General features: G+C 67.0%; 1 protein-coding gene across 4 annotated transcripts in view; it reads right to left on the reverse strand.

The window, feature by feature from the left end:
• Nucleotides 1-267: 267 nt before the first annotated feature.
• Nucleotides 268-21,024, reverse strand: part of ADCY1 (adenylate cyclase 1) — a 38,228-nt gene continuing 17,471 nt past the window's right edge. Inside the window, exons 6-21 of one of the 4 annotated variants that reach the window (XR_004953978.1) lie at nt 20,075-20,233; nt 18,930-19,071; nt 17,889-18,044; nt 15,362-15,556; nt 15,188-15,285; nt 14,498-14,582; nt 12,670-12,759; nt 12,016-12,272; nt 11,629-11,755; nt 10,749-10,865; nt 9,991-10,137; nt 9,145-9,243; nt 8,525-8,639; nt 6,817-6,941; nt 2,584-5,732; nt 268-2,523 (exon numbers count right to left, since the gene is read on the reverse strand). Coding sequence is in view for 3 of the 4 variants with exons in the window: in XM_016147896.2 (XP_016003382.2) it covers nt 5,418-5,732; nt 6,817-6,941; nt 8,525-8,639; nt 9,145-9,243; nt 9,991-10,137; nt 10,749-10,865; nt 11,629-11,755; nt 12,016-12,272; nt 12,670-12,759; nt 14,498-14,582; nt 15,188-15,285; nt 15,362-15,556; nt 17,889-18,044; nt 18,930-19,071; nt 20,075-20,233 (2,227 nt within the window). In the remaining variant the exon portion in view is untranslated. Of the gene's footprint in view, nt 5,733-6,816; nt 6,942-8,524; nt 8,640-9,144; nt 9,244-9,990; nt 10,138-10,748; nt 10,866-11,628; nt 11,756-12,015; nt 12,273-12,669; nt 12,760-14,497; nt 14,583-15,187; nt 15,286-15,361; nt 15,557-17,888; nt 18,045-18,929; nt 19,072-20,074; nt 20,234-21,024 lie in introns of all 4 variants that reach the window. The other 3 variants (XM_036230548.1, XM_036230547.1, XM_016147896.2) reach the window with 3 other exon arrangements.

A 21,024-nucleotide genomic window follows, 5' to 3' on the forward strand; every position in this document is an offset into this window, starting at 1 on the left:
TCGCTAGCAAGAGGGACGGCCAGCAAGCTTTTTTCCCTATTTTATAAAAGATTAAACTAGCGGAACTCAGTGTCAGCGGCAGACATGTCGTGGGGCAAACAGCACTGATCACCTTCCCTTAGAGTCTCGTCTTGAGGGCTGCGGTGTGTCCCCACGTCACACAATGGGCTTTTGCAGCCCAGGAGGGCACAGCCCAGCCAGGGCCTGAGGAGCAGGCGGGGCCATCCTTAGCCACACAAGCCCTGCTTTTCAATGAAAACGGCAAGATTTAGTCAGGCAGTTTTTTCCTTTACTTTTGTTAGATAAGATTCCAGGACGCACAGTGCAAACACCCGGTAGAAAAGTCGCAGTTAAGAAACGTACATTCACATTTGACATTTCGGTCCATTCACTTTTTAAATAAAAATAGGACAAATTATTTGATTACTTGTCTGAACTGAACAATCTTGGAAAAGACTGGAAGGTTTTCTACAGTGCTGACATAAAAATAGACCCGTGTTGATCATACACATCTATCGTGGGAAGTTGCCAGGGACAGGCCGCGTCATTCCGTCGTCCTGTGTCCACATCTCAAGCATGCTCAGGGGGCCCCCGGGGGAGACCGTGTCCCGCATGCCACCCACTCTGTGTGCCACAGAGGGACAGCCCTTGCAGCCGACACAGAGCTGAGGCCGCCTCACCCCTTCCTGGTCGAGGACAGACAGTACCCAGGTGGCCATGGGGCCACCTAAGCGACGGGGCCGCCGCTGAGGGGCTACGTTCCGTTCGCTTCGCTTGTGCCGGGGCTGCTCGGGCCCAGGCCCCGCTGTGCTGGGGACGCTCTACGGCCAGCCGGCAGGCAGCCTGCGGTGGGCCGCCCCTCCGCTGTGCATGCTGCGTGCTTCCAATGCAAACTACACGTCGCACAATCGGGGACTTTGGGGCATGCGACTGAGTGCAAATGGCTTGCGTGTCCGGTGTTTACAGGGACGAAGGCTCAACAGCTCGCCTCTGTAGGACACGTGCTAGGGGCGGTGGCACCCCGAGTGTGCGAGGCGGGGGGCTTCCTCAGGGTTCCCAGGCCGGGGAGGGTCCCCTGAGACGTGTGCTTTGTGCCCGGGGCTGCATGGGGGCTGCTGGTGGGAGACAGGAAGCGGGTTCTGGCTGCCGGCGGGCCACCCGCCCACCGCACGCACGTGGGGGGCCAGGCCGCTCCCCACAGACCGCCCGCAGCGGTCCGCAAGCCCAAGAGGCAGACAGCCCTCCTGGGGGCTGGTCCAGGGCACCCTCTCCATTCCAACATCATTTCTCAGTAGGTGACACCTGCCTGAAGTCTGGGCCCAGCGCAGCCCCCAGTGCGTCTGCCCGCAGGACCCTGCCACCCCAGGAAGGGGCACTGAGTGCCGACGCCAGGCCGGCGGGGGACGGTGCCGTCAGGGGGCTCTGACCAGGCACTGGGAGCCGGGCGGGGTCCAGGTAAGTGGAGAAACACGTGCGGTTTGCGGGTCCGGGGGCCCCGTTCTCCCCCCTTGGGTTTCTTCAGACGGTGATGGGCCGCATGGCGGGGTGCAGGTCAGGACAGAGACAGCATGCAGGGATCCCCCAGGCCCCACGTTCCGTGTCCTGCAGAGTCGGCTGTTAGCAGAGGGACAGGGCTTGGCCGGGACGACAGGAGGCGCTCTCACCCCCGCAAGGGGTCCAGGCGAGGACGCGGCCGTGCCGTCGCGAACCGGCCCCAGCCCTGCGCCCGCCCTGCCGCAGTCCAGGGTCCGGCTGGGTCGCTGGCCTCGGCCCGCCGACTCAGGTCAGCGTGGTGGGTGCAGGGGGCCAGGGCCCACGAGCGCCACAGTGACCCACGTCCCCTCACCGCCCGCTTTGCTCAGGGTGGGCCCCCCGCCTCTGTCTGGGGACGGGCACGGTGTCAGAGCTCCTCGGGTGAGGCCCACCTGTTGTCCCCAAACTCACTTTGGGCGCCTGAGCCACCACTGTTGGCCTCCCAGCGACCACGATAAGTGGCGCGGGATCCCCAATCCTGCTAGCCGAGCCCTGGGCCTTGGACTGCACCCCACAGAAGAACCTAGCTCTGATTCAAAGCCTCCCCCAGTGTAAGGACAGAGGCACGTGGACAGCCCAGGTGCCATCTGGGGAAGCGTCACGTTCTTCATGGCCCACTCGACTCAGAACCTGGAGTCTCACGGGGAGACGGGGGGCTCTGGCGCAGCTTCCGGCCTGAGCACCCCAAGCGCCTGCGGCTGGGGGCGGGTGTCCAGGGCCAGGCCCCCTGCGGCTGGGGGCGGGTGTTCGGGGCCTTGTTTATTTCACCAAAGAAATAACCAGCTCCAAGAAGGCTAGTTTTGGGGTTTTCGGTGGGGAGGGGATGGTTTTGTTTTTTAAATTGAAGCCATTGTAACATGGGGGGCCGAGTCTGTTTCTGGGGCTGCTGTGGGGAGCCTGCAGGTCTGCACGTTCTCGGAACTAAAAACACCCGCAGTGACAGCCACCCGCCTCGCGCTGCTCGGCGCATGCCCCACACACAACCGCCGCCTGAGGACTCAGTGTGCTGGGGGGTGGGGGGCACGCTGGAGCCGAGACGGGCACCCCCACCTGAGGACTCAGTGTGCTGGGGTGGGGCCCACGCTGGAGCCGAGACGGGCACCCCCACCCGAGGACTCAGTGTGCTGGGGTGGGGCCCACGCTGGAGCCGAGACGGGCACCCCCGCCTGGGAGAAACACTGGAGACACGGCCGGCCGGCCAGTCCGGCCCATCTTCCGGAGAGGCGGTAAATGGAATTAAAAGCTGTTTCTCGGTGGCTTCTGGGACGCGGCCCAGAGCTGCCAGCAGGGGCCACAGACACGATGTCTCAGGCCGGCGGGGTCCCTGCCAAGGCCACCGTCCTGCAGCGGCCTGTTTACCGCGGGAGGCAGCCCGTGGACGCGCCGCACCCTCGGGCCAAGCTGAGACGCAGGGACGAGTCACAGACCTGCACAGGCCTAGGCACGCCTGCCTCCCCCGCCCTCACCTCGGGACGACCTGCCAGGGGCCACGACTGGCGCAGACGCTCTGCATCCCGTCCCGAGCCCAGGGTGCTCACAGCAAAGCCCCCAGGGCGCGCTGCCCCAGCCGGGTCTTCGGAAGGGCCCGGGCCTCGGGCGTTGGCCGCGCAGCACCGTCCGTCCGGGCAAAGCCGTGCGTGCGGCGTCGGAACCAGCAGCCGCTCTGGACCAGGCTTCCGCAGCTGGGGTTACTTATTGCTTCTGGTGACACCGGACGTCTGGAAGCCTGGGTGGACTCAGCAGGCTCCAGGTGGCTGGGGCTCTGGGGGTGCCGCCCGCAGGGCACGCACACCGTGGAGGGGATCGGACTGGGGTCGCGGCCCGGGGAAGCGTCCGGAAGTTCTACTCTACTGCGGTCAGGCACAAGGCATGCGAGGGTCATGCATGGGGTCGCGTGGGGATGCACGGGGTCATTCCAAAGGGCTGAGGGTCGCCCAGCAGGGGTGCCCTCAGAGGAGCAGCAGGCATCGGGCTGAGCGCCCTCGCGTGGGGTCCGGCCCTTCGCCAGCGGGTGACAGGCGGTGGCAGCGCGGGGCCCCCCAAAGTCCGTCAGTCCGAGGGCCCTGCCGTGACGTCCGCACGTGAGTATCGTACAAGGTTCGAGGAAATAAGGCAATATCATGGTCTCATCACGCATACGAAGGAAGACGCGCTTCCACCGAACCCCACGGGCTGGGTGGCTGCCCGGCTCCCACACCCCAGGAGCGGAGGGCACGGCGGGCCCAGGCTTTGCACTTGGGTTCTATGGACCCGCGGTCCAGCTGCGAGGTGGGGGCCGATGAGAGTCTCACGGGCATCTGATGTCACCGGCTGGACTGTCGCCGGGTCCACCTGCCTCCCTTCACTCGGCCGATGCCGAATCCTCTGCCCGCGGTCGTGGGGGTGGCCGCTCACCTTGGGGCCGTCCTGACCACCCCGCTCCCTCCGCCCCTTCTGGGGGACACACGTTCACGCTGAGCCCCCCAGCGGCAGGGTCTTCTCCCCAACCTGCGGCCACCGCCACTCCCTCTGCCCTTTGTGGTGCGGTGTGACAGCGCGCTCACAGCTCAGGGGCCGTGTCCTGTCCGCCGCCCACGCCCGCACTGCACCGGTGTGAGCTCAGCTGGGACGAGCAGGCGGCCGCCGAGCCCTGGTCCGTCAGGCCCCGTGGGCAGGGGCAGCCCGGAGCCACACGCCTCGAAGGTTCTCGAGACAGCTCGGGACAGCTGAAAGAATCGCACCGTGTACCTCAGTGGGCGGGGAAACGGCCACCACACATTTCTCGCCTGAGTGACCCACCAACGGCCTTCAAGGCCCAGCACACCCCACGCCCACGAGGGGGACGTCCGGGGATGCCGCTGGCCACCCCGCAGGGCCCTGTCCAAGGAAGCCCCCACGCCCGCCCTGAAGCTGGGACCCAGCCCCGCCCCTCTGCCCTGCAGCCCACAGGGCCCCCGGCTGCCTGTCGGGGCCATGGCCCCAGGACGCCGTCCCCCTGCTCACTGGCCCACCCAGCACGTCCTCCACCTACGCCTCCATGTGACGACAGGCGCGGGGGGTGTCCCAACTGCCACAGCTGCCTGCAGTCACCGCCCTGCCGACTGGAGCAGGGATGGCTGGAGCGGGCCGCGCACCAGCCCCACACACTGCGACCCGGCGGTCCCGCCCGAGACGCCCATCAGGGGAGCGTCTCGTCCCGAGGGAAACCTGCTCTCAAAGCCACACGGCCTCGCACTGTCCCCCAACGGGCAGGAGCCCAGGGCGCCACACGAGAAGTCGGGGCTGCGGCGGCGGCCTGCGGCCAGCACCGCGGCGGGCGGGGCGGGGCACCAGGCTCCCGGGAGCCAACGCCGGGCGCAGCAGAAGTGTGGCTACAGGACACGGGGCAGGGTGGCGCCGGCTCTCAGAAACGGCGCCGGTGGGAAAGCCGGCAGCCGCCCCCGTGCTCCGGGCTGCGGCTTCTCCGTTCTCCCCGGACCGTTGAGGCCGCTCTGGGCCCAGCCCCACCCTCACGGCCCGATCCCCGCTCCGGCGCCCAGCAGGCCGCGAACCAGGGCTGCAGCCGCCCATGTGGGACCTGCCACGGCTGGGCTGACGCGGCTCCAGCTCAGGCTCCCGGCGCGAGTCTGAGGGTCGCCACCCGATGCTGGCCCGGCCCCCGCAGCCGGCCCCCCTGCAGGAGGAGAGGGTGGCGTGAGCAGGGCCGCCGTGGAGCCTCCTGTCCGTGCAGGCGGGTCCCCCCCCCCCCACGTCACGGCCCCGCCACTTCAGGTCCTGCCTGGGCAGCGCCCCTCCCAGGCTGGCCACTGGCCCCAGGCCTGCTCTGCAGGCCGGGCTGGTCCTGCTGGAGTGACCGAGGCCCCGAGCATTCTGCTCTGTGCCCCCAGCGGCCAGCGTGGGCTCAGCTAAGCCTCCTTGCCGGAGGCTGCCGGCGGCAGGTGTGGGCCAGGGGGCCGAGGAGCGAGCCCCGAGCCCTGCAGCGCACCCGGCCCGGCTCCGACCCGGGGGCAGCCTGTGGCCAGTCCGGTCTGGAGGCCGGCTCTCCCATACGGAAACGTTCTCCGCTCCGAGCTCAGGGGCCTGGTCTGGGGGCCGTTCCCATCGGTCCTGCCTTCCAGGAAGTAGGTGAGCATCTCGCCCTTGCCCTTGACGCTGACCTTGCCGCGGCACAAGAAGCGGTAGGCGCCCTGCCTCAGCAGCCGGTGCACCTCCTCCGTCACCTGCGGGAGAAGAGCCTGTCACGCCCAGCCACAGCTGGGGCCTGTGATCCTCCTGGGGTCACTGTGAAAAGGACATGAGCCTGTGGAGACTGCCCAGGGGCCTAAGGAGCCCCGATAGGTAGACCCCGGGAGTCCGGCCTGCGCGGGCCCTGGACGGGCAGCAGGGGGCAGTGTTCACCACAGGGGCACCGGAGCAGGCAGCAGGCTGAAGGGGACCGAGGCCTTGCTGGAGGGTGAGCTCCGTGGGACAGGAGCAGGACTGGCTGTCGAGCCCACGGCATCTCAGGATGTCTCCGGGGCAGGGGACTGGCAGGGGCTGGGGCTGGAGCCACGCCAGGCCTCCGCCCCTCGGCTGGCAGGGCCCCAGTGCCTCTGTGGGCCCGAGCCTGGGGGCCACACAGAGGGCGGTGGGCACGGCCCCCAGAGAAAACAGAGCAGGACCACACCCCCTAGACTCCCGGCCCCAGCCAGTGTTTCAGCAGGAAGAATTTGTCTCCAAGCCATAAAATCGCTAAAAGGCGAGAAAATTCTAACAAAGTTCTGTGACTGAAGATGTTTCCTCCTCCCGCATCACGCTGGAGGCCACTCCCCCACCCCCGGAGCCCCACGTGTGCCGGGCTCGCCAGTCCCCGCCAGCCGAGCTCGCACAGTGTCCCACAGGGACCCGGGCTGTCCCTCCAGGTCCTCCGTGGCTCCTAACACGCACAGTGGTCCCTGAACAAAAGACGAAGGAACCGACGAAGGGGGGAGTGAGCGAGTGGGGGCGAGGACAGGCGCGGCGTGCCAGAACCATCTGGGGCCACACGTGACACGAGAACGGCCACGGACGTCAGAGCTGCTCGGCCGGCCGGGCAGCGGGCGCTGCGGCGGACGTGACCGCAGGGGGCGGGGCCTCGGCTCCGGGGGGCGGGGCCTCGGCTCCGGGGGCGGGGCCTCGGCTCTGGGGGGCGGGTATCGTCCCTTAGTTTGGAGCCGCCGCCAACTTCCGTGGCTGGCCCTCAGGGAGCCCCTGGCTGCCTGGCCCCTCCGCCTGGGTCTCGGCCTGCAGGATGGCACCCGGCCCGGGGCTGGTGGCTAAACTGACCTGGATTCTGCCCGGAACCCCAGTGCTGTCCATCCGACTGGCCACGTTGACCGTGTTTCCCCAGATGTCGTACTGCGGCCGGCGAGCCCCGATCACTCCGGCCACCACAGGGCCCACGTTGATGCCTGGAAGCGAGGGCCGCATGGCATCAGCCAGACGCTGCCAGGGGAGGCACCGCCCCTGGCCGGAGGGCGGTCCTGGGGCCACCACGTGCCCCCGCCGCAGCCGCTTCCAGAAGGAGCAACGGCTCCTGCCCAGCTTCCTGGACGGGACCCTGTGGCTATTTGGGGAGTGGGCCCAGATCTGATCACAGCATTTCGGGGGGCTCTGCAGGGGATGCAGGCCCCTCCCTCTGCAGGCTCAGGGTCCAGCTGGCCAGGAGAGCCAGGGGGTGCCGAGGGCCCCTGTGGCCACACCTCGTCCTGTCACCCCTGTTCTGCACTTGCACGTGGACCCTTCTGGGCTCAGCCAAGGGTGTGAGTAGCATTTTTTAACTTGGCTTAGTGAGTCGCCCAGGGCTTGCGCGGTGGGTGCTGGGGTGCTGGCCAGGTGCAGGGGTACCCGGGGAGCAGAACTCGGTGGTGTGAGCCAGGGCAGGGGATAGGGCTCCACTGAGGCCAGGTGGGCATGGGAACCAGGCAGGGGCTCCAGGGTGACCACTTCATACATGGCTCATGGGACAAGGACCCCCAGCACCAACCCGATACTCCAGTCCACGTGGACGAGACTGAGCCAGCGTCCAGCCCCCCCCACGTGACCAGCAGCTGAGCTCATCTGTGGGGTCCCTTGGGGACAGCGAGGAACAAAATCTCCATGAGGAGCCCCGAGACCCGCCTCTTGCATGTCACTGCAGGTACTGGCCAGAGCACGGCCTGGTGAAGGGAGGCCGAGCCTGCGGGTGAGGCCCGGCGCCCAGCCTCTCGCTCGGCCGTCTCCGGTCCCAGGCCACACGGCCAGACCAGGCTGAACCCACCCACCCAAATGTCACCTGCTCCGTCCCACACTCAAAACCAGCCCTGGGTTTACAAGGCAACCAGGCATTTACAGCTAAAACAACCACAAACCCGCAACTTAACTCGATGCTGAACTGGTCGGAGAGAAAGAGCAAGGGGCTAAGATAGGGAAAGAGACAGAAGGGAGGGAGGAAGGAGAACTTTCTAGTTTACATCCTAGACTAGTAGGAATTTTTCTAGTAAACTGTCTCCATCACAGAAAAAAACTGAACTGGAGACTAAAGCGACCCCGCGAGTCTGAACGCTGGAGGGGCACTCAGCCCTCCAGGGTGCCTCCTCTCCACTCGCAGACGAGGGGAGGGCCCACAGGAGGACAAGGACCCCCGCGAGGGGGCACGGCTGGGTGGCCTGTGCCCGTGGCCTGAGCCCCAGGGTCTGGGGTCGGCTGACAGGAACAGAGCACCATCCTGCAGCTCAGCGTGGCCTCAGAGGTGCCTCTGGACATCTACACATGACCGAGATTCCTCGTGTGTCCTGAGCTGGACAACAGCCCATCCCAGCCCTAAGGCGCCAACACCCAGGCTCAGACGCAGCTGTCACTGCGTCCCCAAGCTGTCCATCTAGGCCACGCCACCCTCCTCCAGTGAGACCAGGAGGCCTGGCCTCCTGACCCCTGCTCCTAGGGATGGGGCCCAGGCTTCCAGCCGGCAGGGAAGGAGGTGCTGGCCCGAGTGACAAGACCAAGGGCCACATACCCACGCGGAGCACAAAGTCATTGTACGACTGGTAGTTGATCTCGTCCAGGACGTCAAACATCTCGATGGCGAAGTCCGCCAGCGTGCTGAGGTGGGCGGAGATGCACTTCTTAGCCTGGACGTGAGCACACACAGGTCACTGTGTTTGGGAGTGCAAGGAAGGAAGGGGCAGAGACACACGAGGTGAGCTGCCAGGGGTGGGGTGCCGGCCTGTCCCCTGGTGGGATCGACAAGGCAGCAGCCCTGCTGACTGCAGGCTGGTCCCTGTGCCCGGCCGGGGCGGGCTGGCTGCTTTCCACCAGGGACGTGTGAGGGGGGGTCACCATCTCCTCCGACAGGTAGGAGGCTGACAGAGACTGAAGTGGGTGACATGGCGCCCCTGGTGCGGAAGGGTGGATCAGTGGGGACAGAGGAAGCCCCCTGGGTGGCACTGTGTTGACTTCCCATGGGACGTTTCGTCTGGAGAGAGCTGGTCACGGACAAGAAGACCCCAGGCCACTGCTCCAACCCCGTGCACAGGGCAGACCGAGGCCCAGAGCAGGTGCCCATCCAGGGCCCCAGGACAGCTGGGGACAGAGCTGGGACCCAGTTCCCAAACAGGGTCCCCCAACAGCACCCACCTTGGCCCCAGCCACGGGCACCAGCCCCACCGCGGCCATGTAGGTGCTCCCGATGGTCTTGATCTTTTCCAGGTCCTTGTAGAAGTCCTTCTCCATGAGCTGCGTTTAAAACACACAGCTGTTAAACTCGGGTAATGTCTAGACAAGGCACCACAGAGACCAGCCAGGAGCGACGCAGAGCCGTGAGTGCATCTGGGAAGCTACGTCGTCTTTGCTGTGGGCGCCGGGCAAGGTCTGCACAGAGCCGAGAGGTGCAGGCGTGCGGGGCTTCGGCCAAGGCGTCGGAAAGAGGAGCGGGGCACCTGCGGAGCGTGCCATGGGCCACCTGTCGGCCCGTCACCCATCCTGTGGGTGAGCCGCCCCACCCGAGCCAGCATTACAAGACGGGACAGGCGCCAGCGCCTAGCCCCACGGCCCGGGGACCCCATCGGCACCCTGGCAGCCCTCCCCACCGGCCCTGCAGCTAAGACCCCCCGCAACTGGCCGTCAGTCAGCCTGGGGCCCAAGCGGCAGACCGTGTGCGCTTCTCCCCACCCCTCCATGGGGCACAAGCGCCGGTGTTGGGCATAGCGGACTCTGGGGAGAAGGCGGTCTCCCCAGCCCAGGCACACGGCCCCGCCGCCTGAACCTACATCCAGCGCCAGCGCCGAGCCCCGCCTCCCAGCCCCGCCGCCCAGCACCTACATCCAGCCCTGACTCCCAGCCCCGCCGCCCAACCCCGCCGCCCAGCACCAACACCCAGCACCTACATCCAGCCCCGCCGCCCGGCCCCGCCGCCCGGCCCCACCACCCGGCCCCGCCGCCCGGCCCCGCCGCCCAGCATGGGCGCCGGCTCGGAGCCCTGACCTCGTCAAAGTCAGCGATGATCTCGTTCAGGAGGCGCAGGCACTCCACCCCCATGTTGTTGCCATCCAGCTCGATGTAGAAGTCATTGAAGTTGGGGATGGAGGCAAACATGACGCCCACCTGCGAGTACGACTGGTAGTAGAGGTCCTGGGGGTCAAAGGTCGGGTCACCAGGCAGGGTAGCTCAGGGGAACCAGAGCCCACAGCCCGCTGCACCTGTGGGGTGAGGAGGGGCAGCGGGGACGGCCCACCAGCCCCGGGCCCGGCGGACAGGCGTGGGCCTGGGCGCGACTGCAGGCCAGCGGTCAGTGCCCCGGGGCTTGTGCCTTCAGGACATGCAGAGCGGCCCGAGCTGCCTTCTCTGCGAGTCAGCGTTCGGCGGCCCTGCTCTGCGGGTCCAGGGCCTGACTGGGCGGCGTGGCCACGTGCACCTGAGCATGCCAGGTGGCCCCCACCCTGTCAGTGCGGCCACCGTCCTTCCTCCTGGGGACAACGAACGCTGCGCCCTCTCATGCGGGCAAGGGGAGGACAGTATTTTTGGGCGGCCTGCCTGTCCCAGGAGCTTCCCGACAGCCCAGGGCCTCTCTGCCCTTGGGGGTGGCAGAGGGAACCCCTCGACCTCGGTAGCCGAGGACTCGGAAACAGCCACACTCTGTGACTTCAGGCAGAGATGTAACGGGCGGGCCGCTGGGGTGGCACCTCCCGTGGGGCCCGGGGCCCCGCACAGCACCCCGCGGGCCACGGCGGCCGCGCCCTCACCATGCTCCGGGGGTTGGACGTGAGAAAGTGCTGGGCCACGTGGGCCGGCAGCAGGTTGAACAGAATCCTCTTGTTGTCCAGCTTGACCCGCTCCATGTCGTCCCGCTCCTCCTCAGCCTGGGGGCAGCGGCTCCGTGAGGCTCTCGCCCGACACACCCACGCGACGAGGCGCTCCCCCTGCCCAGGCTCTGCACACTCTCCCCAACCGGGCACAACTGCCCAACCAGCCCCCGCCCTCACCCTGACACCCCAGCATCTGGTCGGCCCCGCCCGCACGGCCCTGCAGGTGACGCCGACCGCCCGGCAGCCCTCGGCGACAACGCCGCCAGCTCGGCTTGGCCGGACATCCCCCCCTCACTCCTGACATGTCCGCTCCCCCCATACGGGGGCCCCCGCCCACCCGAATCCAGACCCACACGTGGCGTGAGGACAGAGCTGGGCAGCGGGCGCTTAGAAGTGGGGGTCCCCCAGAGGTAGACCTGGACCCCGGCAGGGGCATGGCCGTCACCTGTCCTCCCGAGGTCAGGGCCGGGGTATCAGAGCTCCCCACGTCCACGTGAAGAACCGATCCAGCCCCCGCCACAGCATGAGGGTCTGCACGCTCCAGGCTTCCCATGACCCACTGGACCCGCTGTCTGTCCAGCCAGGGGACGCTGAGCCCCTCTGCACCATCACCCCCTGCTGGAACGGCCCCGGGGATGGGGACTCACCTCTCGTAAACCTGCCACACTGACCGTGGGCAGGGCTCCCCCACGGGCCCTGCCAGGCTCCTCGCACTGCCCTCTCCCAGGCCCCGGCCCCTCGGCACGCCCCGGACAGTGCCGCCCACAGCCGGGACCCTGGGGGCCCCGCCCCCGAGGACGCAGAAGGCGGGTCTTGCCTGCGCAGCCCACAGGTAGTCCAGCCGCAGCTTGATGTCCACCTGGCGGGCATGCAGGGCCAGGGTGCATGAGAACAGCAGGACGGCCACCACCGGCTCGAAGCTGCCCCCAGGCACGGGGCCGCCCCTCGGGGAGACGAGGGGGAAACCAGTCAGTGCCGAGACGTCGTCACCAGACACGCGCCCATCCCAAGAGCTCCCTGAGGTGCCACACTCGCAGTGGCACCCGGGACCTGGGCCGAGAGCCAGACCGAGGCCTCGCCGGAATCGGGGCTGAATGGGGGAACAGAGACGCCGCGGAGCCCGTGAGCCCCGACCGGCGACCGGCACACGCAGCGACCTGCGCGGGCTCCGTGGAGCGCGCCAGGCGGCTCGGGGGCCACCTACCCCGCGGCCCTGGTGTAGCCGCCGAGCTCCAGGACCAGGATGTAGGACGCGGTGAGCACGGACAGCAGGATGACCTTCGGCAAGGAGGAGACGCGCAGGAACAGGGTGAGCGGCAGCGTGCCCACCAGGCCGCAGAGCAGGGCGTGCGGCGCCGACTCGCAGGGCGCGGCCGGCAGCACTGGGCCGCGGCCGCCGGGCGACAGGACCACCAGGGACCCGTTGGCACTGGCGCTCCAGGCCCAGGGCAGGCAGCCCACCTGGAGGGGACGGAGGCCAAGGCGCACGGGCGCTCACTCACGACACCGAGCGGTGCCCTCCCCGCGGCAGCCTCCACCCGCGCAACGCGCTCCCCCGGGCGCCCCGAGGGGACGCGGACCCTCCTGCCTGCTCTGCCCGTCAAGGCCAGAGAAAGGAGCAGGACCTGGGCCAGGCGCGGGAACCCCTAAAATCCTGCTCTCCCCCCAGTCCCAGCTGTTACTCCCGACCGGCTCCATCCTGGTGCTCCGGCCCGGCTCCCCGCTCGGTGCGTTATGAGGGGGCAGGCCCCCCTCAGCGGTAGAAGACTGTTCGCCCACTGTGTTCGCCCTGGCTCCCTGGGCACCCCGGTCCTCCCGCTCCCAGGGGGTGCCGCGGCCCACGCCCTGCCCCGCTCACCACGCACGCCTGGGCCACGGCATAGATCAGGACCACGATGAAAATGCACAGCACGGTGCGGATCCGGATGGTCAGGCACCCCGGGAAGCACTGCGGAGGAGACGCCACTGTAACGCGGCACCTCGGGGCTCAGGCGTCGCGGCCACAGTGACGAGCAGCCCTGCGGGCGCCCTCCACGCCGGCTCCCGGCCACCGTCCCACAGATGTCTCCCAGAGGAAAACTTGCCAGAAAAAGACAAAACTGGCGTCTTAAAATTAAAAAGAACGGCACATCCTTCGACGTCTGCGTTGTGACTTTGGCACCGAAATTAACCGAACGCGGCAGCGCGACGTTCCCGCGAGTCGGCCCCTCCGCCTCGCGGACGGCGGGGAACACACCCCTCCCCCGCTGCCCCCGTTCTGTAAGCTTTGCCACGTTCTTCACACAGGGTTTGTGTGCTTTTCATGTTATTAGTGATTCCTTTTTAAATCTGTTTTAAATACAGTTAGCAACGTTCAACAGTTTCATGGATAAAAGTTAGCCTTCCTTTTAGACTCGCTCTTGAAATTGGAAATAAAAATGGAAATACAGACCACACCTCGACTGGTCAGCCTGACGCGGCCGACCCTCTGCCCTGCCTGAGCCTTGTGGCTGCAGGTCAAGTTCGCAGCCACAGCCTGGCCCTCAGCCCGCCGTGCCACACCCCACTCCTGTCTCCACCGTGTGAGGCGTCACAGGCCGAGGAACCGGGGTGCGGCCAGCGGCCTGGAGGATGCCCCAGACGCTCTGACCAGGCACCCTGGGGAGACGTGTGCTCCCCATCATAGCCACAGACACACGGTCCTCTGCCCGAGCCTGCGGTGGACTCAGAAGCCGGCAAGCACGGGGCCCACTGATTGAGGGGAGAGCCGCACCCCGAAGCCACTTCCTGTCAGGACACTGACTCCCCACTCGGCTCGGGACCCGACCAGCAGCCCTGGGTGGCCCACACTGCTGGCGGACGGCCTGACGCTCCTGGGCCTGCTCAGCCCCGGGGGAGGGGGCGGGCGACGGCCGGGAAGGAGAGGGCTGGTGGGCCGGCGCCCCTGCCAGAACCCCGTCTACCTCCAGGCACACGGGTCCCCGACACGGGGGCGGACGCGGCTACCTCCAGGCACACGGGTCCCCGACACGGGGGCGGACGCGGCAGGCTTCAGAAACCAGCATCCAATTGTCAGGCTTTCACTTGAAACTACGTGACTAAACCAATCTTATTTGAAAAGGGAAATTTCAAACTTTACCAAACCAACGTCACTGTGTCTATGAAAGTCAAAGGCCTACGACGGGGTTTGAATACATAGCACTTAAGTTCTAAAAAACTGAGTCGTCAGCTAGGACTAGTGAAGAAGTTAAATGAGTGAAACTTGATTTAACTTTTCGAGAAGTTGCTAATTTCCACCAACTCTGCCGACTAGCCCTGGGTCTGCAGGAAGGCACGACCGGGGGCGCTGCAGGGGATGGGGTGCTCGGAAATGAAGTCGGGGGGGGGGCGGCCCTGAGACAGTCCCCACCGGGAGCCACAGCGGCGCTGTCCCCACGGACTCCGGTGCCGGGAGAACCTCGCACCTCGTCCGCGGTCGACCGGTCGCTGTCGATCGCCCGCCCCCCACCCCGGGCAGCGCCTGCCCACGCGCCCGGCACACGGCGCGCGCGGTGAGCTCAGGCTGCTGGGGCGACACTTCCCAGCGGCAGCAAGCCGGGCGCCAGGCCAGGCGCCTCCTCGGCCACGCCTGTCCTGCAAGAGGCCGGGCCGAGGCCACGAGCACGCCCGTCCAGGTGTGCGCAGCTACGGGACATGCGCGCACGCACCTGGACCCGGGTGATATGCAGGTACAGGACGCAGGCCACCAGGAAGCAGATGCAGAACACCAGCAGGAGCAGGACGGCCAGACTCCTAGGGCAGAAGGCACGTGCGCCGTGAGCCGGGGCCGGGCCCCAGGAAGCAGCAGCGGTCTCTGGGGACACGCGCGGCTGGCTCCCCATCGGAGGGGGCCCCAGGACCCCAATCCTGGGAGACTGTGGGAGGCCCCGCCCTTGCGAGGCCGGAGCCGGCGGACTCGGCCCCGGGCGCTGCCTCCACCCGGGAACGGCGGGGGCACAGGTGCACCCTGTGGGCAGAGGCAGCGGCCAGGTCCCCGCAGGATGCTCGCCTGGATGCGTGACGAGTAAACGTTATCAAAATCGCTAAGCTTTTCTTCCTTTTCAGAAACCACGTTTTCTCCTTTTCATTGGGCGCCCTGTCTGTGGCTCTCCCGCAGAAGCCGTCACAAAGGCAAGGGTGCGCCTCGTGTGACAGAGACGCCGAACGCACGCCACGTCCCGGTTGCGAAAATGGAAACCGAGACCTGAGCGGAGAAGCCACACACGCCGCCATCGCGCTGGACAAGCCCGTCCCCGGAGTCGGCGCGGCGCTGGTGTGTGGCCTTGCCACCCCGGAACCCCGGGACGCGAGGGACACGGGGCGAGAGCGTTCCCGGCGCGCGCGGCCGCCACACTCACTGCGGGATGACCAGGAGGTAGACGAGGCCGAACAAGGCGGCCAGCACGAGCGCGAGCACCACGGCGCTGCCGAAGTGCTCGTCCTGCAGCTGGTGGTACTGCGGACCCGGAGCCGCCGTCAGGCCGGGCCGCGCGGGGCCCGCCCGCCCGCCCCGCCGCGCGCCGGTCGCCCACCTTGTGCTCCCGCTCGGCCTGCTTGTACTTCAGCGTGAAGAAGTTGAGGTCGGCCATCTCCAGGTCCGTCTGGCGGGCTTCCAGGAGGCGGCCGATGTACCTGTTGACGCGGGTGCCTGGGGCGGCGTGCACAACGTTTGTGGAGAAAGACGAGCGGTTTCTGAGCTTCTCGGAGGCCGTCCTCAACGCCCTGCGCTGCAGCCACCGTGGAAAGAAAGGCGTGTCACCAAGCCACCGCGGCTCCCCCGGGCCTGCTGGCGCACGGCCGCCTGGGCCGCACGGGGCCGTCGCCTGTGCAGCGTGGCTCCACCGCCTGCTGGCGGCGAGGTCCCCGGTGGCTACCTCATCCCCGCTGATGGGGTCTCTCCATTTGTAATGGGGTTGCGGCGACTGGGGAGGGTTGCAGGACCCCATGTGAGTACTGGGGGGACCGTGCCCCGCACAGAGCAATGAAACAAAAAGCTGGTTCCCTGAAAATATCAATAAAAGTGACAAATCTCCAGCGAGTGTGACAAAGAAAAAGACGGTAAGAAATTCAGGAATGAAATGTGATTTTACTGCAGATGTCGGGAGGATGATAAGGAAACAGTATGAACAAAACTCACTTAGGTCGATGGCTCGTCCTCAAAACATCGACCTACCCCAAGTCACCCCGTATGCTAAAAATGTGAATATAATCACCAAATAAACTGAATTCATAATTTTAAAATTCCTGACAAACTAATCTCCAGGCCCGGACGGTTTTCCTTGAGAATTCCACCAAACGTTTAAAGAAGAATTCACACCGAAGCGACACGGTCTCTTCCAGGAAACAGAAGAGGAGGCGACATTTCCCAACTCGCTTATAAAGTCAACAGTAACCAGATGAAGACAGCGCGAAAATGAGCCGCTCCAGGACACACCCCTCGGGATCGAGATGCACAAACCCTTCACAAAACACTAGCGAGCAGAACTCGGCAACACACACGTAGAATTAATCGTACTCCACGCCCCTTTCTGCTCTGCGTGGATGACAAGACGATCCGAGGGCTGCGAGAAAATATTTGCAAACCTGCACCTGACAGAAGAACCATGTCCAGACTTTTGGGGGAACTCTCACAATGCACAGCCGAGCTGAGCAGGAAGTGAGGGAAAAGGCTGGGTGTCAGCAACACAGGAAGTGGGGGTCGGGCGGGAGGCGGCTGACGGCCGCAGGGGGCTCTGCCAGTCCATAGTGCCGGGGAGACCCTGCAGGTCCGCCCTAGACCCACTGTCGCTGAGGGATCCCTGGGCACGAGCATGCACACGCCTGCACACACATGTACATGCATGCACACGCCTGCACACATACACCTGCCCATGCCTGCGCACGAATGCACATGTGCACACACATGCACATGCCTGCACATACCTGCACATGGATGCACACACCTGCACATATACACCTGTACACACATATGCATGCACACATACACATGTGCACGCACCTGCACACATACATACCTGTACTCGCAAGCACATGCACACATGCACACGCCTGTGCACATGCACATGCCTGCACACGCCTGCACTGCCTGGGCTGTCTAGAAACACAAAGCAAGCTTCAGTGCGTGCCCCGGCCCCACCTCCTAATGGAACCGCCACCGACAGAACCCCTAAGGTTCAAGTCAAACCCGTAAAAGCCCCTGGGGCACCCAACCTCCCCAACCTCCTCAAGTGACAGCAGGCAGCCTCGCTTCTTCCCAAAAAGCCTGTCAAGGCGATCGGCTTCCTCTTAAAGGCACGGAACCCGGGGGCGGAGACAACGTGGGGGAGGCTGGACGCAGCCTGGGAAACGGGACACGGGCCTGGCCAGCAGACCCAGGACACCACGATGGGCAATGCCAGCTCGTCCCGCAGGGCTGGAGGCTGAGGACGGCGGCGTGGGGAGGACCCACAGAGCTGCCATGAAGGGGCGGCAGCCGGGCCCCACCACAGGCTCCCAAACACGGGCCCCTCCCCGGAGGACAGGTTTCCCTGGAGAGTCGGGGCGTCTGGCCCAGGCGGCAGACACGAGGCGCGTGTGGACACTCAGGACCCCACATGGCCCCCTCACTCAACTCCAGGCTTTCACCCAGCCCACCCCCCAGCAGAAACTAGAGGAAGATAAAGGTGACTGACCAACCCAGGAAGGGAGCCAGGCCCCCTGCAGGCCGCCCGGAGGGAGCTCTGCCAGGCGCTGGGGGCCTGGCCCATCGACCCGAGGGCTCCCCCAAGGGCGGGCCGCGTGACGCCAGACAGGAGCCCGCACAGGAGGGCCCGGTGGCCAGAGACACTGCCCGCAGAGGGACGGAGGGACGTGCGGGCCAAGTGAGCCTGCGTGGAGGCGGGAGCCCCGGATTGAGCAGTGGGACACCGGACATGAGGATCCGCGTGTGGCCGTCGACCGGGCCGGGGACCCGCAGCAGCTGCGGGGGGCGCCGCGTCGCAGCAGGGCACGGGCTCGGACGAAGGCCGTGCAGGGGGCGCCGCAGCCGGCTCACGGCGAGCAGGGCGCCGCGGCCCTTACCTTGTCGTCGTCCTCACAGGTCATGACGTTGGAGAAGGGGACCTCGGCCTTGAACACCCGCCGGCAGTGCATGAGCTGCACCAGCAGGTAGCACACCGTCCGGAACCTCATCCGCTTGGCCGGCTTGATGTCCGACAGGATCAGCCCTGGGAATATCTACGACACGCAGCAAAGGAAGGCTGTCAGCAGACGCGCCCTGCCTCGCGGCCGCAGCGTGCCTATCACGGGGACAGGGGCCGGCTGCACAGGGCCCACTGCGTGCCAAGCCGGGGGACGTGCCGGCACAGAGACCACTGGCCCATGGCACACAGGACAGCCAGCCTGGCTTCTCTCCATCCTGCACTGGGCCACCCGGGCCTGCACCCCTCACCAGGCCCTGCGCCCCTCGCCCAGGCCCTGCACCCCTCGCCCGGGCCCTGAGCCCCTCGCCCGGGCCCTGAGCCCCTCACCCTGGCCCTGAGCCCCTCACCAGGCCCTGCGCCCCTCGCCCAGGCCCTGCGCCCCTCGCCCAGGCCCTGAGCCCCTCGCCCGGGCCCTGAGCCCCTCGCCCGGGCCCTGAGCCCCTCACCCTGGCCCTGAGCCCCTCACCCTGGCCCTGAGCCCCTCACCCTGGCCCTGCGCCCTTTGCCCGGGCCCTGCACCCCTCACCCAGGCCCTGATCCCGTCTCTCAGGCCTTAATGCCCTTGTCCGGCCCTGTGTCCCTCGCCTCGGCCCTGGAAACAGCTCAGTCCCCCTCCATGCTGTCCAGATCACTTCCTTGGACATAGTGAGCTGAGTGCCCACGTTAAGTGTGGATGGCACCCCTCAGTACACAGTGCACCCCTTCCCTGACCCCTGCAGGAGCTATCAAACCTGTTTGCACGAGAGGCAGTGAAGAACTCAGGACTCAGGGTGCTGCCCCCTCCCTTCCCCCCCCAAACGTGCAAAAGGCCAGGCCGGGTGAAGGGGTGGAGGGGACCCCTCGCCTGCACGGAGCGCCAGGCCTGGGGCAGAGCCTGGGGGAGACGCCGGAGCACCGGTCTGAGCAGGGCCTGGCCTACCTTCCGCCGATGTGAGGGCACAATGAAGAAGGTCTCGATGTTGTGTGTCCTCAGAAAGCTGTTCCTCTCGTGCCCGTGGCCCGGCTCCACCTCGTAGTCGCCGTTCAGGCAGGTCAGCGTGGTCTTGGTGATGTGAACCTTGCTGCAGAGGAGGGGCAGATGTTGGGGACCACGCGACCCCCGCCGCGCAGTCAAGGCGCAGCCTTCGGGCGAGGCCGAGGCCGTGGCCCAGCTCTCCGGCCAGCGCGAGGCCCGCGCTCCAAGAGGAAGGCGGGCAGGAAAGAGGAGGTGAGGGAGGCTCCGGCGGCCGGGCAGGCGAGGGGAGGGAGCGAGCGCCAGAGGCTGCAGCAGGGACGGTGGCACTGGTGGCAGTGAGGTGCCACAGACAGTCTCCCCCTGAACCCCAGAGTGGGGGGATGGCCGTCAGTGTCCCTGTGGGTCAGCCAGGGCAGTGGTCAGGCCACAGCTGGAGGCCGGGGCGGTGCCGGTCCTCCTGCCTCACGCAAGGCGGGTGGGAGGGGACAGCGCCAGGGACAGCGCCGGGGAAGGGCACGTTCGTCCCACGCGTGTCTCCTGTGATGGGGGGAGGAGCCCCACAGCTGGCACCCCCGCCGCCCACAAGCAGGAGCATCTGGAGAGGACGCGCAGCCTCCGCGGGAGCCAAGGCAGGCGCTCGGCCCTCCCTGCTCCAGACCTGCCGCCCAGGCCGCGCGGGCCACTCACACCCGCCAGCTGTCCAGGGGCCCTGCTGCTCGGCCGCCGCATTGCTGGACACAGTGGCCACTCATCTGGCATCCGACCCCCACTCCCTGCTCTGCCTCCTGCTGCCCGTCCCCCAGGGGCTTGGCCCCGGGTCCCCTTCTCTCCTCGAGTTGGCACAAGGCCTTGTGTGCCCCCGACACCCCCCAGACGTGACCTGTGGCTGAGACCCCTGCCCAGCTGCTCACTGAGGCCATGGTCGTCTGGTTGCCCGGGCTGTGGGAGCCGCAAGGGCAGTCAGCACCTCGGACAGCGCCACCCGCGGCCTCCGCCTGGGCTGCCCTGTGCCCTGCTCCCCTCTGCGGGTCCCCGGGGGCTAGGCATGCCCGGACTCTGCTCAGGGGAGCGTGTTCACACCCCAGAACCCCCCCGGCCCAGCGACTCACCCGGGCAGGCCGGCGGCCTCCATGACGTTGGCCAAAGTCACGTCGTTGGACCACACGTCATACTGCCACTTGCGCAGGCCCAGGACCCCGCAGAGGACGCGGCCGGTGTGCAGCCCCACGCGCATGTTCAGGTCCACCTCGGTGGCCTCGGCCACGGACCTGCGGCACAGGCACAGGTGTGGGCGGGGCCCGGCGTGCGCGGGGCGGGGCCTCCCGGCCCCCTCGCCCGACCGGCTCCAGGCAGGTGCCCCAGCCGCCCCGCCACTGCCATGCCACACGGCATCACGCCGGCCTCTGCGTCCCTGTGGCACAGTCGGGGGCCCTCCCGCCTGCTTGCTGGCCGAGGCCGGCGCGACAGCCGTGGGGAGCGACTGAGTCTCCATGGCCCAGGAGCCACAGGACGGTCAGGATTTGGCCCCAAGCTCCAGACGAGGCGAGGGCTGCAGACCGGCCCACGGGGTCAGCCAGGCTGAGCACACCCGCCGGACCCACAGGCGGACTGTGCGGGACGCGAGCTGTGCCTCGGTGCAGCGGCGGAGAAACGAAAGCATGGACACCGAGGTCAGACCACAGACCACGTGTGCTCGCCTGGCCGGCCGGGGGCAGCCCCACCTCGGACTCCAGCCCCCAGGGAGGGGCGGGGGCAGCGGGAGGCCATGTGTTCAGGCCGGGCCTCGTGGACGGTGGGGGGGAGGAGGCTGGGGGTGGTTTGAAACGCCTGGGGGAAGGGAGGGACAGACCGAGGCCGCGTGGGAGGCGCTCCGAGCTCCTGGCCCGAGGTCTGCCCACCCGACGCACACCATGCCACGTGCGGGGGCACCAGGTGTACCCGCAGGCTCAGAGCAGAGGGGCCGCCATCTTTTACATTCTCCACTTTCCCCCAAAGGGCAGTTGTTTCATTTTTTAAAGTCCGAAGCGCGTTGCTGAGGCAGCAACGTGGGGCCTGCCTG

The sequence above is a fragment of the Rousettus aegyptiacus genome, unplaced genomic scaffold, assembly GCF_014176215.1.
Source record: "Rousettus aegyptiacus isolate mRouAeg1 unplaced genomic scaffold, mRouAeg1.p scaffold_m13_p_13, whole genome shotgun sequence".
Lineage (NCBI taxonomy): Eukaryota > Metazoa > Chordata > Mammalia > Chiroptera > Pteropodidae > Rousettus > Rousettus aegyptiacus.